The sequence below is a fragment of the Ipomoea nil genome, unplaced genomic scaffold (assembly GCF_001879475.1).
Source record: "Ipomoea nil cultivar Tokyo-kokei standard unplaced genomic scaffold, Asagao_1.1 scaffold0804, whole genome shotgun sequence".
In the NCBI taxonomy this organism is placed as follows: domain Eukaryota; kingdom Viridiplantae; phylum Streptophyta; class Magnoliopsida; order Solanales; family Convolvulaceae; genus Ipomoea; species Ipomoea nil.
The window spans coordinates 2,000,563-2,019,792 of NW_017617232.1; the positions used below are offsets into that span (position 1 = coordinate 2,000,563).

The following is a 19,230-nucleotide window of genomic DNA, read 5'->3' on the forward strand; positions in this document are numbered from 1 at the left end:
TATAGCGTGTGTTTAGTTCATGGGTTTACACATTAGGAATGTGAATTAAATTCATAGTTAGTGTTTGGTTGATAACTTTTTAAAACAAAACTATGGGATTTGATTACCCTTTCAATTAAAAACCTTAGATTTTTAACTTTAGATTAGTGTTTTTAGATATATATATATATATATATATATATATATATATATATATATATATATATATATATATATATATATATATATATATATATATATATATATATATATATATTTGGATCAATTGTCTTAATTTTTTATTTTTGTACTTTCAAAATGTTTATTTTCATTTTGATTTCGATTCCACTCTACTACCAAACATATATAGTACTTGATTTTTCTCCAAATGATCAAGCATGAAATTACCATGATATATGAGATTTCCAATTCTATTCCATTTCATGTTCATTTCGAAACATAGCTTTGGTTTTTAGAACTTTTATTTCATTTCCAATTGATCCGGATGTCCATTTTTTAATACACTTTTTTGTTCATTTGAAATGTGGATACTTTCGTGCCCTCTTGGCTGTGTAAGTTTATAAATTATATCATCCTCTAAGGACAAGTACATTTGTGAATTTTGTTGTAAAGAAAAATTTTTTGCTAAATAAGAAGACAATTGTTGGGAAGCATGATTTTTGAACAAATTTTTCTCCTGCAAATTTATGAATTTTATAGGAGAAGAAAAAAAAAAAAGTCGCATGGAGCGCGTTTGAAGCGCACTTCGTGCCCGCTGGGACATGTCAGAGTGGCCGCCACTCTGACTGAACCGTTGTTTTTTTTTTTTTTTGTTTTTTTTTTAATTGTTAGATTTTTTTTCTTTCCCATTTTTTATCTCTCTACTACATGACATTCTTAAAAATTGTACAAAAACTCAATTAGTATGGATGCTCTAATTAGTCCAACATATTATTGACAGTGGGTTTAATCATAATGACCAACAAAAAAGCAGTTTAAAGGAATCAATTTCTTCTTATTTAACCTGGGAGGCTGGGAGCTTTAAAAAAAAAAAAAAAAACACTCTCAAAAACTAATTGATTAGGATTGGTATTCAATGGATTGATCTTAATAAGTGAAATAGTAGTATAAGGCTATGTTTGGAAACCCGGAAAATGACTTCTGGAAGTCATTTTCCGAATTTTTGGTGTTTGGCTACACCTGGAAAATCCAGTCAACGGAAAACATTTTCCGTTGACTGGGGAAAATGAGCCCAATTTGGCGGAAAATGACTTCCGCCAAATTTGGGCGGAAGTCGTTTTCCGCCTTTCTCTTTCGTAATTTTTTTTTTTTTTTTTTTTTTTTTAAATCTGGCGGAACCCAGTTCCGCCAGAAACCATAGCTATGGTTTCCGGCGGAACCCAACTGGGTTCGCCGGAAACCATAGCCATGGTTTCCGGCGGAACCCAGTTGGGTTCGCCGGAAACCATAGCCATGGTTTCCGGCGGAACCCAGTTGGGTTCCGCCAGAAACCATAGGCATGGTTTCCGGCGGAACCCAAGCCGGAAACCATGGCTATGGTTTCCGGCGAACCCAACTGGGTTCCGCCGGAAGCCAATTTTTTTTTTTTTTTTTTTTTTTTTTGTTTTAAAAATATAAAATGAATTTTTAATTCAAAATAAAATATTTAATTATACTATTCTACTCATTTTTCAGAAAATGAACCAAACACACCAAAACAGTTTTCCAAATGCAACCAAACACTGAAAAAGGAAAATGTTTTCTGGAAAATGACTCATTTTCCAGAAATCATTTTCCAGAAATCATTTTCCTGCTTTCCAAACGGACCCTAAATGAAGAAGGAAGGGCCTACAGCACAAAAATCTGAGGCATCCATGTACAGGGAAAAGGGGACCTTGCCTCTTTTACTTCACTTCACCTTCCCCACCTGTTTCCCTTTCACTTTCTCGATTGGATAGATAATTTCACTCTCACCCCCCACACAATTTTCCTTTTCCGTAATTCATAAATAATAAATTATCCTTAATCGGAATCTTCATCCTTTGATTTCACAACAATTCAAATTCATAAACACATCCACATTCTAGTTAATTTTGATTTGTTTGATCACTATTAGCTATTTGAAATGGTTAAACAATTAATATGAGTATCTGATTAATTAGCTATTTGAAATGGTTAAACAATTAATATGAGTATCTGGTTAATTAGCTTTTTATAATAGTTTATTGTTCCAAAATGTTAAAATTCAAAAAGCTGCTCAAAGCAACTTTTTCAATAAGCTTTTTGAGAAATGGAGTGTTTGGTAAATAGCTGTTAGTTGATTGTGTTAGTGAGTTTGACTAGTCGATAGCATTAACTGATTGTAGAAATATGTTTGGTAAATTACTTGTTAGCTGATAGTTGATTACATGCAAAATGACTTTCTCAATTAAAAAGTTGCTTGAAAAAGCTGGTTTGAACAGCTTTTTGAATTTTAGCGTTTTGGAATAGTAAGTTGTTACAAAAAGCTAATTAATCAAACACTTATATTAGCATTTTAACCAAGTCAAACATCTAATAGTGGTCAAATAAATCAAAATCAGTTGATAAGTTAATTATATTACCAAATAGGGTCAAAATAAATTATATCATTAAAGGGGCGTTTGGTTCACGGAATCTTGGATTACCTAGGTAATCTGAGTCTGGTAATGTTATATTACATTGTTTGGTTCAAGTTATGAGATTACCAGGTAATGTTATATTACCTGAAAGCTGATGTGGCGGTAATGTTTCAAGGTAATGTGATTACCCCTATTTTTTTTAGGTAATCTTAGATTACCTTGAATTATTCCAAGTTTGCCCTTGTTAACTAATAATAATAATAATAATAATAATAATAATAATAATAATAGTAATATAATGAAATTAATATATGTTTATATAATCAAATAAATACACACACATAATATATATATATATATATATATATATATATATATATATATATATATATATATATATATACTGAGGGCATTATTGTAAATTGATTCATATAACCTAAAATATAACCCTGAACCAAACAAGATAATATTATATTACACCATTCAAACCAAACACACAAGGTAATCTTACATTCCCAAAATCTCACATTACCTTCCAGGAGGTAATCCTATTACCTGGGGTAATTCAAGATTCCGTGAACCAAACGCCCCCTAAAGGTCATTTTGCATGTAATCACCGGCCTATCAACTAACGACTAATTTACCAAAACATTTTTTTACAACCAGCTAATACTATAACCTAGTCAAACCCACTAACCCAATCCGCTAAAAACTATCAACTAACATATATTTGCTAAACACGCTCATCATTGTTGGTGGCTCAGTTAGTTATTTCACTAAAATGAGATTTTTTATAAATTTAAAAAATGTTAACTAAAGACTTCTTTAAAAGGATTTTTTATTTAGTAAAATTTGTTTATATTTTATTATTGAATTAATTTCATATTTAATCCTCAATTATGGTCAAAATTTTAAATTTAATCTTCATGATTGCATTTTTTCCCTTTTTATAGCATTTAAAATGTATTCTTTCATGACCAATTGTCCAATTTCTTCTTATCTGCATGAAATACTGAAATCTAAAGAGTTAAAAACTAAGTTACTATTTCTAATATATTCTGTCTTTTATCAACTCCTTTTAATTTAATTGAAACTTCTTTTAATGAAAAATTGAATATAACACATCATTCTTGAATCTGGTCATCAAAGCAAAGTTGGTTCCATCCAAACATTACTATTGACAATTTCACGATTTAATAGGTAATAATTTTTTATTTTATTTTATTTATCAAGAGGAGGAACAAGTCCGAGCTACTAGTGTTACTGGCTTCGCAAAATAATGTCATAAAATAATTTAATTATCCTTTAACCTTCAAATTTAATAGAATTGGTAAAAACGACTAGCTCATGATTGTCATCAAAATAGTCAATAAAAAAATTTGTAATGAAATTATTAATAAAAATTAAATTTAAAAATATCAATATAATAAAAGGAAGGTACAAATAGGATAAACTTTATACAAAAAATTAATTAGATGTTTCAACTTTTAAAAATTACAATTAAAATATCAATATGTCATTTTCGTGCATCGAAACCTAATAACCAATTATTAACCCATAATAATCAATGATTAGGACTCTGGCAAGGTCCAGATGAGATAATATGATGACTCGTAACTGGTAAATGGTCACCTATCGCCTTCATTAGTGAAGGAGGTGATCGACAATCACCTCCTTGAGGAAGGCCATCGGCGACCATTCACCTATCACTGATCGGCAATTTTATTTACATGGAGCTAGGTAAAATCTTGCTAGAACCTTGATGACTTGCTATTACATGTTAATAACTAATTCTTGAATTTTAATGCACGATAATGACATATTCATATATTTAATTGTAACTTTTAAAAGTTTATCTAATTGACATTTCATATAAAATTTAGTATTAATTTGACATTTTTCCTATATAATAATGATTAAGTCCATAATTAACTATTATACGTTTGACACATCATTGTGTTTTAGATATAAATTCTAAAATGAGCTCAATAAATTCTGCACTAAAGTGGACACACACTTAAGATTCCATTATAATATTTTCTATTTAAGTACAGGTAAAATAAGAAAAAAGAAATTATTATTATTTTTTTAAAAGAACATGTCCTCTATGGGGCAGAAATATAAATTTTAAACTATATGGATTCAGAGTTACTGTTACAAACTTCAAGGGACCCCAGAGAAAATATATTATTATTTATCTAAAGCAAAACCATCCATCTATGAAGTCTGAAAGAAACAAAAACTGAGATTACATACCAACATTTCTACTTTCACCAACACCACTCTCTACATCCTTCTTCCAGAATGGCCAAAACCAAAACCAAAACCTCTCAAAAACACCCAAAAGAGAATAACCTAAAAACCCCAAAACCCCAAAGCCATTGTGAGGGTAAAGATAATGTGCAGAAACCACATTCATGGGCAGTTGTGAGGAGCCTCTTCACCTGCAAGCACCTGCAGGCACAAATAGAGCAGCAACAGAAGCAGAAGCAGGAAGAGCAGGTACAACCAGAGCAGCCAAAGGTACAATCAGAGAAGCAGAACGTACAACCCAAAACCTCCAAATTAGACCCTCATCATCATCATCAGCCCATTGAAGAGTCCAGCAAGAAGTGCAAGAAGCTGAAATGTTCTGGCTCCATTTGCAGCAACACAAAGGTGATGCACAGGCCTGAGCTCTCCTCTTCTTCTTCCCCAGAAGAACATAATAAGAGGAAGTCTCCCTTTTCTTCATGCAAGAATTTGAATGGGTCCACTAGATCCATGAAAGTCACTCTCAATGACCTCAACAATGGTGGTGCTACTACTGCTACTGCAAATAACTCTTCTTCTTCTTCTTCTCTATCTGCCCCTACAAGCTCCCCCTCCATTGTTGGATCTTTCAGAGCTATGCCCTTCAGAAAGCTCTCCGGTTGCTATGAGTGCAGGATGGTGGTTGACCCTGTTCTTGGCATGACCAGAGACCCTTCTCTCAGAACCACCATTTCTTCTTGCCCTGTCTGTGGTGAGATCTTCATGAAGCCTGAGAATTTGGAGCTTCATCAATCTGTCAGGCATGCTGGTATTTCCTTTCTCTTTTCTTTTTTAATTTCCATCTTTTTGGGTCAGGGGGAAAACCTGTAGCCACTAACAGAGTTAGTACACGGGTTTACCAGATGGTATGAACAAGTCACTGCTGGAAATTATGGAATTTCCGACCATCTGAAAATGATCTTAAATCAAGTCAAAAGCCTTGTTCCGACCATTTTTGGTATCCGGAAAAACCTTTAATTTGTTGCTATTTCCGACCACTTTTTGCTTTCGACTTAATATAAGATCATTTTTAGGTGGTCGGAAATTTCATAATTTTCAGTCGTGAATTTTGGACTAAGAAGACCAATAGATAACTCATATTACGTTTTGAGACGTGTTTTAGACCAAGAAAAATAATAGACAACTCCTACCATGTTTTGAACTTATAATTTTATGCAATTTGGTTGAGTTGTAAGCCTTAATCTCCTTTTAATCATGTGTTTCATCAATTCAATGTTGAAAGAGAATCTTTCTTTTTTCTTTTCCTCAATTTTGTAGTCAAACTTTTTTTATTCAATTTAGGAATTGATGATTTCTATGTCTTGTAATCCAAAAACCCATGTCTCACTCTAACTTCTAAAATATTTTAATACAGTACGGGCGTACATCGGTACAGCCCATATGAATTTTTTTTAGAAAAATAATACTTTACTCATGTAGTCATGTACTACTTTGAGAAAATATTTTACATTTTTAATTTTATCTCATAAGTCCTTAAAATCTTTCAATGCAAAATTGCTTAAGCCCCTTTGTAAATTGCAATATTGAGGTTAAACATTTCTAGATCTAATTATGGTGAGTTTAATTTGGTTCAAGAAATCCGCCATTTTAAAATACAAATCATAATCACATCACAAAAATTAACTCATACGTATAAATTTAACTCTTAGTCTAGAGTTAATTAATATATAATTTAGTCATCGACAATAGTGATTTTTTTTTTCCAGATTTAGTCTTATAATCTTTTTGTACTTAATTAATTGGGTCTTGAACTTGAATGATTTTACTTAATTTAGTCTTTGGCTATTAGAATCAAGGATTAAATAGGAAAAAACACTGTAATTAAGGACAAAATTGAGTAGAATCACAATATTCGATGACTAAATTGTTATTAATAGAGTGAATTACCAAGCTATCTTAATAGATCAGAAGACTCAATTAGGTAAAATCTTTAAAGTTGGATACCCAATGAAGAACACAAAGACTTTTAAGATTAAATCAAGAAAAACAACTATATATAGTTGAAGAGTAAATTCAATAATAAGGCCCTTTTTAGTAACATAGTTAGCTAGTTTTAGCTTATCTGACCAAGATGTTTGACTTGGTTAAACAATAGTGTTTGATTAATTAGCTTTTTATAACAGCTCCTCCAAAATGCTAAAATTCAATCAGTTTTTTGGAAAGTCATTTTATATATAATAAGCTATTAGCTAACAACTAATTTATCAAACACTTTCCTATAATCAATTAATGCTATCAACTAGTCAAATCCACTGAGCCTGCGATGATTTAGAGCATGTTAATGATATGGTTGTACGTGTTGAATTTGAGTGCAGTATCAGAACTGGGTCCAGAGGACACAAGCAGAAACATCGTGGAGATCATATTCCAATCAAGCTGGCTGAAGAAAGACACCCCAATCTGCAAAATAGACCGAATCCTCAAAGTCCACAACACTCCTCGGACCATTTCAAGGTTCGAGGACTACAGGGAAGCCACCAAGGCCAAGGCCAACAAGCTAGCCAAGAAGCACCCACGCTGCATCGCCGACGGGAACGAGCTCCTCAGGTTCCATTGCACCACCTTCGTCTGTTCTCTCGGCGTAAACGCCTCCTCAAACCTCTGCAACTCAATCCCCAACTGCAACGTCTGCGCCGTCATCAAGAACGGCTTCAAGGTCGCCGAGGATGTCGCCGGAAAAGGCATCCTGACGACGGCGACGAGTGGGAGGGCGCACGATAGCGCGAGGGTGGCGGATGAGAAGAGGGCGATGTTGGTTTGCCGGGTGATCGCCGGACGGGTGAAGAAGAATATGGAAGGGAGCTTGGAGGAGTATGACTCGGTGGCCGGAGCCGCCGGAGTTTATTCCAACTTGGATGAGTTGTACGTGTTTAATCACAGGGCTATATTGCCCTGTTTCGTTGTAATCTATAGAGAGTTTTAGAATTTAGAGGGCTAAGCTATCTACCTACCTAGTATTTGTTTTGTTTTGTTTTGTTTGTCGGATAATGTTTAGATGGCAACTGTAAGTTTCATTTTAGTATTAGGTAGGATTTTCCGTTTAATTTGTTGCATGCTGCAGGATGCTGACATGCAAGGTTAAATGAGTGGAAAATGCCAAATAAATTGTTCCATATTATGCCATGATTTTTGTTTTGTTTTGTTTTTTGATACACTAGGTTTCTCAGCTTATGTCATTTTGCCTGTATATTTAGTGTACAAGGAGTTTCGGGTCGGAGTGTGGGAGGTCCTTAGGGTTGGGGATTTAACCTTTGGGAGAAGTGTACAAGGAGTTTTTATCATGCATAGTCAAGATCTTTCAATGACCTCTCAAATGAAACAAGACTTAAGGTGATCAATCAAACCAACTCAGTTAATTTTTGCGGGGCTTATGCATGCAATGATTTTTAATTACTACATTTTGATTTTTGTGAGATTGGTATGTTTTGAGGGTGCCTGGAATTAACTCTATTTCATAGCAGTTTACTATTCTAGGCAATTTATATCATGACCAAGATCCACATAGTATTGTGGACCTTGGATCGAAATGACAAGGTACAAAATTCATACTCGTAAGGTACATAATTTTATAACACAAGATAAAAAATTACAACACAGGACACATGACGCATGCACATGTTATACATTTACTTATTTTTCAAATCTGATTTAGGTACATATATAATTTGTGTTCATAGGTACATAATTTCATAAAACAATACATAGAACTTCATAATATAAGACACAATTACTAATTTATTTCAGGTACAAAATTCATATATACTCACAACATAATGTATAGAATTTCATAACACAAGATACAAAAACTCACAACATAAGACATACAATGCACCAAGATTCACAGTACACTATGAACCCTGGTCCATGGTATAAGCCTTCACTATTCTAATATAATTACATAAATCAATTAGGAGGTAAGAGTCAAGCACCTTGTGATCTATATGGACATATAACTCCTCTTGGAGGAAGGTTCTATGATCAAACTCCAGTGGTGAGGTATTAACTCTTAAAATAGATACTACAAAGAGTTCGATAGAAATAGTACTATTATTACAGCGCGTTTCTTCTTGTGTTTGGGTCATGAAAAATATTTTTCATCGAGAATTTTTCCCCCTCAAAAAAAGGGGAAATAAATTCTTAGCTCAACATTCTTTTTTCCATAAACAATTGGAAGAAATTATCACTTGATGATTGGACAAATAGTTTTGCCTTCATAGAACTTTCTTAATAACATGTAGATCAAATATGTATAATAATTTTATTATATTAGTATAATAAAATATATAATTATAATATTTTAATTTATAAAATAGTAATTTATCGATTATAATATTTTAATTTATAAATCACTATTACTTTTATAATCATTACTAGTTTTACACGCGCATTGTGCGACTAATTTAATGTCCAATGTTTGTATTTAAATAAATAAATAATTCAAATTTTTCAAAAAAAAAAAGTAATTCAAAGTATATTAATGAAAGATTATATAGGAGAAATTCGTTATAGTTGGCATTAAAATTAATGTTTAATTTGCACTTTTCTAAAAACAATTATCTAAATACTTATTGTAGTTGGTATGATATTAGGTAGTAGACACTACTTTTGGTTGGAATAACTCTAAGTTTTGTTAATTCGCTTTTGAATATGTTTGTCATTGTCTTGGTCTTCATTGCTTGTCTGCTTCTTTTTGTTGGTAGTGTTTCATGTGCAATTGAATTACTGGTGCTATTTGCTAGTTTGCAAAAAGAATAGATTTTGTCCAATTAGTTTTCTTATATTAAAAAAATAGATGCTCGGAATCCCTAAGTTGATTCCCTTATACTAATATTTATAAAATTTACTAGAGGAAGCAATTATGGTGAAGACCAGACACTTAATGTAGACTCAGCTCCTCATTACAATGGAGACTATTACATGAGCAAAGAAACGTTGTAGGCATTAATATAAATAGGATATCTTGCATCAAGTAGGGTCATACTTTAATTCTTGTGTACTCAAAACACATAGCAATACAACTCTGTTCATTACTATTTTTCAAATATATTATCTAGTAACATATTTACTGTTAATAAGTATTACTCCGTACAATATACAAGAATTATGAAGTTAATTAGCCTCTAAATTGCAGGGGCAAGCCAATGTCGTCGCCCCTAATTATGTATAATGTAGTTATTTTGCTTTCTATATATTGTCACAATAATTGTTAATTCATCTTAAGTTTTACATTTGTTTTTGTCATTGATATTAAAAATGAAAATTGAAGTATAGTAAGAATTTAAAACTTATATATCAAACATGAGTTTTTTGCACTTTTAGTCCCATGACTATAGTGGCACTATCAGAATTGATTCGCGGCATTCAAATTTTGCAATTTCAGTCCACGACTATTGTTTTTGTTGCAAAAATGGTCATTTCGACCAATTTTCCGTCAAAATATCACCGGAGAAAAAAACTCTTCATTTCAAGCATGGATAAAATAGACATTTGCATTGACCTTGCAATCTCGGACCGCTGTTGACATCTTATTCTGACCAAAGTGCGGAACAAGAGGAAAACATCTATTGCCATCTTCAACACGTCATCCATTGCCGATCTTCATCTTCTTTATTTTGAAGGAAAGCATAATGGCTACATCGATTGCCATTTTCATCCCAATTTTCCGTCTCTGGCAATTTGTTTTGTTTTGTTTTTTTTTTTTGTTTTTTTTTTTTTTCCGCACTTTGGTTAGAATAAGAGGTCGACAGTAGTATGAGATTGCAAGGTCAATATAAATGTCTATTTTATCCCTGTTTGAAATGAGGAATTTTTTCTTCGGTGAGATTTTGACGAAAAATTGACCGGAAAGATCATTTTTGCAACAAAAACAATAGTCGTGGACTGAAATTACAAGGTTTGAAAGTCACAGATCAATCTTGATAGTGCCACTATAGTCGTGGGACCAAAAATGCAAAAAGCTCTACCAAGTTGCTCCCCTATGTGGGAGATTGTGGGTTCGAACCTTAATGAAGGCAGACTATTAGCTCTTTGTGCTAACGTCGAACAAATACTACATTGTAACATAGTTACTAGAACTTAAAAAAAAAAAAAAAAATCATTTGAGGTTCTCAAATCACCACTTTAATGTGCATAATTAAATGTTGCATTCACTTACCTCCATAATTAATTTGGCCATTCTTACATATTTTAAGAAGCAAAAATGCAATAAATCCTAAAAGTATTTATCTTGAAACTATTAAATGAATCTTAAGTTTTAGTTGAGAACTTAAATGGCGCACCACATTTGGCTCCGCAAAAGGTACCATTAATTCGCTCACGGATCTCAATCTCTAGGCATTGCTTTAATATATGCCATAAAAAATGTATGAAACGTTATGTTTTGATTGACTCGCATAAAGCGAGATAAGGAATAGTCATTGTCAAAATGCACTACACATTTTACCATGGACTAAAAATAAGGTACACACGTCTTCCTATCTGGAATTTAGTCAAGTCCAAACAATCATAAAAATAATATATAGAAAAAATGAGACGTTAACTCCATATAGTGATTTCGATCAGTTCTTTAATTGTTAATGTCCATTTTAAATACCAAGTTGACATTCTACAATGGCCGTGTTTAGTAACATAATTAGTATATTAGTTAATTTTGACTTATTTGATCAGTATTAGTTGTTTAATGAGTCAATATGAGTGTTTAGCTTTTTCAATCAGTTTTTTGAGAAAGTCATTTTGTATGTAATCAGCTATCAACTAATTTATCAAACATATTTCTACAATCAGCTAATGTTATCAACTAATCAAACCCAATCAACTAACAATTATTAGCTAACAGTTATTTACGAAACACTCCCAATGTATTTCTTTGAAACTTAAGGGCAATCTGAGTGGTTTGAGTTAGTTTTATTTATTTATTATTATTATTATTTTTTTTTTTGCATGTTTTAGTGTGGGGTCATGACCATATGATTTTGAAAATTTTAAAATTTTTTAATTTTTAAAATAAAAAACAGAGTAGTCGAGTGAAAGGCATGAGTTTTTTTTTTTAATTTTTTTTTTATTATAAAGAAGTGTGATACCCTACATATACATACTACTAGTCTTAAGTGAGGTTCGAACCTATCACCTCCCACATAGGGAAGCAACCGGGTACCAGACATGAGTTTGATGAGCATTGTTTGTCCCTTCAAATGCTTGCAAGATTTCTAAAATTGCGAAAAATCATATTCTTCTTAAACAACCTAGTTTTTTTTTTTTTTCTCTCTCTCATTACCTCTCATCTAACAAAGCAAACAAAAAACAAAAAAACAAAAAAAAAAAAAAAACCTTCATTAAAGTTATTTGAGAACCAATTAAAGACATCATTTTTATATTTACTTGAGAAATAAGAATAGTAGCTCCAATAGCTACGAGACGAAATCTAGGATGGTTGCCAAAACTTTAAAATAGAAAAATCCCTTCCTTCCCAAATCCCTAAAACATATATATATATATATATATATATATATATATATATATATATATATATATATATATATATATATATATATATATATATATATTAGAATAGGTAGCAAAATATATAAGCCCATGCTTGGGTGCCAAACTTTAAAGTGGCAAAGGCATGATGTGAGAATGATGAGCCAATGAGTAGTACAAAACTAAAGTCAAAAAGTGATTCGCAAATTGGGGACTCCGATTGAAACTCAGCACTGACCGGAACAGGCCATGCGCGACAATCCGTCCAGGCTAAATTACAAATTAAACTCCGATCGATCCAATTCTTAGCATAAAAAGACAGTAAATATATATATGTCCGATCCTTATTCTCATATATGTGTCTGAATTGGCAGAGGAATTTCCGTGGTTTTACACCAATCATTGTCGACCACCACTGCATGTTCTTCGCTTATATGACGTAACCAATAAAGTATAATTGATATGGATGATATGATGGTCTCAAGCAAGCGAAAAGTCTAAAACAAGTTTAATAAATTTGTATCTTAACAAATTTATTAGCGCGAACCGACATCTTTTATTTCATTTTTAAGAGATACAATTACAGGACGTTTGGTTGGAGAGAGGGAATTACGTGGGAAAGGAATTGTAATTTCATGGGGGTGAATTAGTGAATTACTAGGAATAAAGTGAGAATTTAAATTCCAATGTTTGGTTTACAGGAATAAAATTACTGGGAATTTCAATTCCAGTATTTGGTATACATGGGAATTGAAAGGAAATAAGTATTATAAAGTCAAAAATGTCCATTGTTGTCAGACATCAATTTTAGGGTAAAAAAAAGGAGGGTAATTTTGTCTCATCATTATCCTTTTTTTTTTTTCCTAAAATCCATGGAATTAAAATCTCAAGGGGGGCATGGGATTTTAATTTAATTCCATGAAAATGAGGAAATTGCAATTCCGTGTGTAATTGCAATTCCTTCCAACCAAATTAAGGAATTTAGCGGCCTTTGGAATTAGGTGGAAATTAAGTGCGAATGGAATTTAAATTCCCTCCAACCAAACGCCCTGTTACAGTTTAATTTGAGCAATTATGTTTTAGTGTATGTGCGCATGTGTTTATATGAATCTCGTAAAATGAAACACCTAAAATACAAATAGCTAGCCTAGAGAGAGTTTTTTTAATGGTTTGGAGGGTGGTGCAATTCCCTCAATCCACTCTTCTCTTTAATAGTGTTATGGAGGCAGGGCTGAAGTCTCTAGTCCGTCTGTCTGGGTGTTTTTGAACGAACATAGGCGATTTTTTTTTTTAAAATTATTTGTTTAAATAACGTCGTTTTGAATGAAAAATTCAAAAAAAAAAAAAATACTCTATACAATAATTATTTGACTAAATAGGCTGTCTAGGGGTCGCCTACCTGGCTGCGAAGGTCAATTCTAAATTACAACATTGATAAAGTAATAATTGTAAGAGTCATTAGCATTTTCTAAATTTTATAATATGGTATCTATATAACCAAATCGCTTTATGTGACAATAATGTACATCATTTAATATTTAGTAGTTGATAGATTATTAATAACGACCTACCTACCCAATTCATATGATATTATTAAATAAAAAGGTAAAAAAGGTTATTAATCATTTATTAATAGTGCAAGAGATAGCTACTGAGATATTATCATCATTTTATAATAAAGTCAGTTGTACATATAATATGTGCTCAACATTTTAAAAAATATTATAAACCTCGTACATAAATTTTATGTTGGGTTGCCGTTAAAAAATAATAATAATAATAAGATGATGGGGGAAATAAAAGGAAAAATCTCAATAATAATAATAATAATAATAATAATAATAATAATAATAATAATAATAATAATAATTATCATTATTATTATTATTATTATTATGTGAAAATCAGAAAAAAAAAAATCGCAATCCTACTTTATCTCTTTAACAGCTGCTATATACGTCATTGTGCCAATCAGAAAAACAAATATTCACGTGGCTCTTGTGGCCGGTGCCCGCGTGTCATTATCAATGCATTTACAAAGCAACAAAAGAAGATAAAAGAGAAGTTTAATAATAATAATAATAATAATAATAATAATAATAATAATAATAGGCCTTGGGTCAAGGCCCAATAAGTCCAAGAGGGGTCGTTATATCATGATAGGCCGCGGTGCATGTGCACTGCGGTAAAAAACGGCGCCGTTTCTTTAAGTAAAGAAACGGTTCGCCGTTATAGTTAACGGAGTCCGCTTGTTTGGTGTATTAAACATGAACTAACACTACAATATATTTAAACTGACACTGCAGTTATATCAAAATGATATTGTAGTTATAGTGAAATGAAACTGCAGTGTATATAAAATGAAACTGAATAACATTTCACATATTTGAGTGTATATTGTACAATGAAGCAGTAATTATATCAAAAGGATCATGTAGTTGTGTTTTAATGAAATTATAGTGTATATAAAATAAAATTAAATAACATTTTCACATATTTGAGTCTATAAATATCGAATGAAACTATAGTTATATCGAAATGAAACTGTAGTTGTGTTGAACTGAAACTTCAGTGTGTACAAAATGACACTAAAGAACAGGGTTACTTTTTGCAAAAGGGTGCGAAACGCCGGAAAACAAACACTGTTTATTTTCATTTAAAAAAAAAAAAAGACGTGCGGTGCATGATATAATTTGCCGTCCAAGAGAGGTGGTCAAATGATGGACTTGAAAATAGGAAGGTGGAGGTCAAATGAAGTATGGGTTAAAATATAAGCAATCGTTATGCCGGTGTAACCGTGTCTACCTTGTAAGGTGGACATTGTTCTATGTTCAGAATTACTGAATTATATGTTCATAATTATAAAGTTATATATTCATAATTTTTGAACTTCATATTCATAATTATTGAACTCTATATTTACAATTACAGAATTCTATGTTCATAATTACTGAACTATATGTTCATAATTATAAAGCTATATATTCATAATTTTTGAACTTCATATTCACAATTATTGAATCTCTATATTCATAATTACAGAACTATATGTTCATAATTATGTTCACAACTCTATATTCATAATTATAGAACTATATGTTCATAATTATAGAACTACATGTTCATAATTTTTGAACTACATATATTCATAATTATGAATAATTTTAGAACCGTGTCTACCTTGCAAGGTGGACACGGTTCCACAGCATAATTTGCCAAATAGAAGGGATCATCGTAAAATTATTTTGATATTAAAATGATGTTTGGTGGAATTTTGAGAATGGTGTAGCCTGGGAGTGGTTGTTATACGGTAGACCATGGGTTGAAAACGGCGCCGTTTCTTTAAGTAAAGAAACAGCAGTCGTTACTTTATAACAAATCTTTTTTATTTTATTTTATTTTTTTTTCTTTTTTTGTGTTCATAAGAAAATGAAATTACAGTGTATCTAAAATGAAATTGTCTCGCATATTGTGTTTATATTATAAAATAAAACTGTAATTGAATTGAAATCATATTTTAGTTGTGTTAAAATGAAACAGTATGTATAAAATGAAACTGAATATCATGTCTCACATATTGAGTGTATATTGTCAAATAGAACTGTAATTGAATAAAAATGATACTTTAGTTTTACTGAAATGAAACAACAGTATATATAAAATGAAACTGAATAACATGTCTCACATATTGAGTGTATATTGTCAACTGAAACTGTAGTTATTATATCGAAATGATACTGTAGTTAACTGTGTTGTAATGAAACAACACTGTATATAAAATGAAACTGAATAATACGAGTTTCACATATTTGAGTGTATATTGAAACCATAGTTGAATTAGAATTATAATTTAGTGGTGTTGTAATAAGACTACTGTGTGTATAAAATGAAATTCAATAACATTTCTCACTGTAATAAGACTATTGTATGTATAATGTCGAATAAAATTATAATTGTGTTCAAATGAAATTATAATGTATGTAAAATGAAACTGAATATGTTATACACCAAATAAGTAGGGTGGTGCTAAGCCTGACCCAATCGAGAGGGGGCGTGGCGGCGTGCATGCATCCTCCAATCTCCATTGGCATGCACACCCTAGGTAGAAAGAAGAAATGACATTTAACACCAACAAAGACTTCAAATGGGTTGTCTAGCTTAGTGCCATGAAGCAAGGATGAGAAAAGATAACAAATTTGTTAGAAATGAAGGTTGTAGGGTGAGGGATATTTGCAAACATGATCATTGTAAATGGCCGGTTTATCTATGGTTCTAGAAGCAATATGATAGATATATTAAGTATGGGCTCGGGGCGAACTGACCCGGGAAGGCCGGCGCGAAGGCCTACGGAGGCCCCGTATGAGGCCGACCAAGGCCTCGGCCTACGGCGAGGCCGACCAAGTCCTCGGCCTACGACCACGGTCGAGGCCTACGTGGGCCTGGAGGCACAAGATGGCCCCGGGCACTCGCATTGATCCGGTCAACGCGTGATCCAACTGCCCCGCGAGAATAGGGGGCGGTTGGGAGTCTTGGCTAGTATAAAAGGATTAGTTAGTGTCTTGCCTAAGGACATCTACTTCTATTATTATTACCACATTTATCCTGTAACCCTTTTACGGATATTATCAATACAAAGTTGTCCCCGCGGCACACGTTCTACATCTTTCCTATCGATTACTTATCGGGTTTAGTGATTCGGGTCTACCCCGGGTTAATTAGATCCATCACAATAAATATAGCCCCTTTACGCTTAAAACCTACAACCCTGAACATAAGTGTAGAGATCAATTTGAAAACAAGACTATTAAGTTAGGTTTGCTAGCGAGTTTTTATAAAGATGAATTCAAATTAAACTCAACCAGTTTTGAGGAAGAACAGAATTCTAGCAGCATGTTAAGAATAAATTCAACTGTAAGTTGTCTAACTATCAGTCTTACAGAGTCAAGGAAAAAGTTTTTGTTAGAAATAATTGTAATTAGATTTTAATGAGTCAAAATGTATTTTAGGTCAAAATTTTAGACCCCTAACTTTACTTTGTGTTTGGGTAATTTTATTTTATAAGGGACAATAAAAATTAGTCCAGAAAAATATTTTAAGTCAAGCAAAATACGAACAAATAATGAAGAGGAAAGCTAGATTATGTAGCAGCTCAAGTTCAAGGACCAGGCGAAGTAAGAAATAAGGAATTTATTAAGCTAAGGGTTCCAAGAGGACAAAGGATGAGCTAAGGTTTTCAAAATGAGCTAAGGTTGTGAAAATAAGTTAAGGTTTAATTTTTAATTGACCAAAGGGCGAATAAATCTGGAAATGCGCTAATCAATTAATGCATTGAGAAGCTAAGGTTTCAAGATGAGCTAAGGTTTCAACTTTAGCTAAGAGCATCCACATTAATGGAATTATTTTAAGAAGTTTTTGTAAGTGTGATTAGGAAATAGAAGATGGGTGGAGAGAAAAAAAAAAAAAAACTAAAATTGATTTTTTTTTTTTAAAAAAATTAAATAATAAATAAACAGAAGGTTCAGGTGCGGCGATTGGCCCGTCGCATGCATTGCACGCGCCCGTGTGGGCTGCTTCGCGCACAGCAGCTGTCCCTCCTTTTTGGCTTCTGACATTATTTTTGGCCCTTGGAGGCCCGCCCCATTCTTTCCCAATCTATTCTCCCCCACATTAGCTATAATCTTGAGCTTGAGTGATTTAATGCAGCATTCTCCCCACATTATTCACGGATGAGGTTGCTCTAAGGATCTGATGAGTCAGTGAATGTTTGGAAGAAAAGAAACAATGAGTTTGAATCACATAGAGAACAAATAATTCTCAATGAGCTAAGGTCTTAATAAACTAAGGATGGGAGTTAAGGTTCAAATTAAATGAGCAAAGGAAATAAGCAGCCAAGGTTTGGACTAAGATTTTAACCGATGAGCTAAGGTTTTAATGTTTAAGCTAAGGTCTTAAATGTTGAGTTGAGCTTTTAAAGCAAGAGCTACGGTCGAAAAGAGAATGAGCTAAGGAAATTAAATTAATTTCCCAAAGAGCTAAAACTGAGATTTGAAGAGTCAGATAGAGCAATCAAATTAAAATTAAAAGTTAATTAGGATTTGAAGAGACGATCAAGAAGACAAAACTAATCAGCCAAGGATTCAATTCAAGAAGACGTACCGTTGAAAGCAGTCAAGATTCACCGTCAAGAATTAAATTCAACTACACTACAATCAAACTTTGCACAATATTAAAAGAATATTACTTGCCAAATTAAGAAAAATCTCACAAAGTTAAAAATAGCCTGACATTTGATGAAGTAGCAGAATTAAAAATTCAACAGAGTTTTTTCCCATTTTGATCCCTTGACTATAGCTCATTCTCAATTTTGCATTCTGACTTTTAATTGAACCCAATGTGATCCCTTGACTTTAAAAAATTACTCCAATTTGGTCCTCCGTTACATTTTCCATCAATCAGCTGTTAAGTTTGGGGGTATTTTGGTCCATTCATGTGCTGCGCGCTTAAACCAATTGTTGTTCATCCCCTCCATCGTTCTTCCTATTGTTTGACGTTCAGAAAAAACTCAAAATGAAAAATCATAAGTCCAAATGCAAACCGCCTGAACTTCTGAGAGATTTTCTCACTCTTTTACTTCTAAACATTACAACATTTAAATTGTCAGATACACATCACAAAATCTTACCAAAGAGATCTGACATCAGCCACTCATTTTCAAAAGGAATGATTCCAGAGTATTTTTCAGAAGATGTTTATGCATACAAGAGAACAGACTAGCAATACATCAATAAGAAGATGGCAACCAGGTAGACTATTTAATTACACCCATCTGACAATAGAACCTTATATAGAACCTTAGTAC

At 32.3% G+C, this 19,230-nt stretch overlaps 1 protein-coding gene across 1 annotated transcript; it reads left to right on the top strand.

The window, feature by feature from the left end:
- The first annotated feature begins 4,778 nt into the window (after positions 1 to 4,778).
- On the top strand, positions 4,779 to 8,031 carry LOC109177439. The gene is made up of 2 exons (XM_019326823.1): positions 4,779 to 5,640; positions 7,208 to 8,031. Exons 1-2 carry the CDS (start codon positions 4,884 to 4,886, stop codon positions 7,813 to 7,815), a joined length of 1,365 nt encoding a protein of 454 aa, XP_019182368.1. The 5' UTR covers positions 4,779 to 4,883; the 3' UTR covers positions 7,816 to 8,031.
- The last annotated feature ends 11,199 nt before the right edge of the window (positions 8,032 to 19,230 follow it).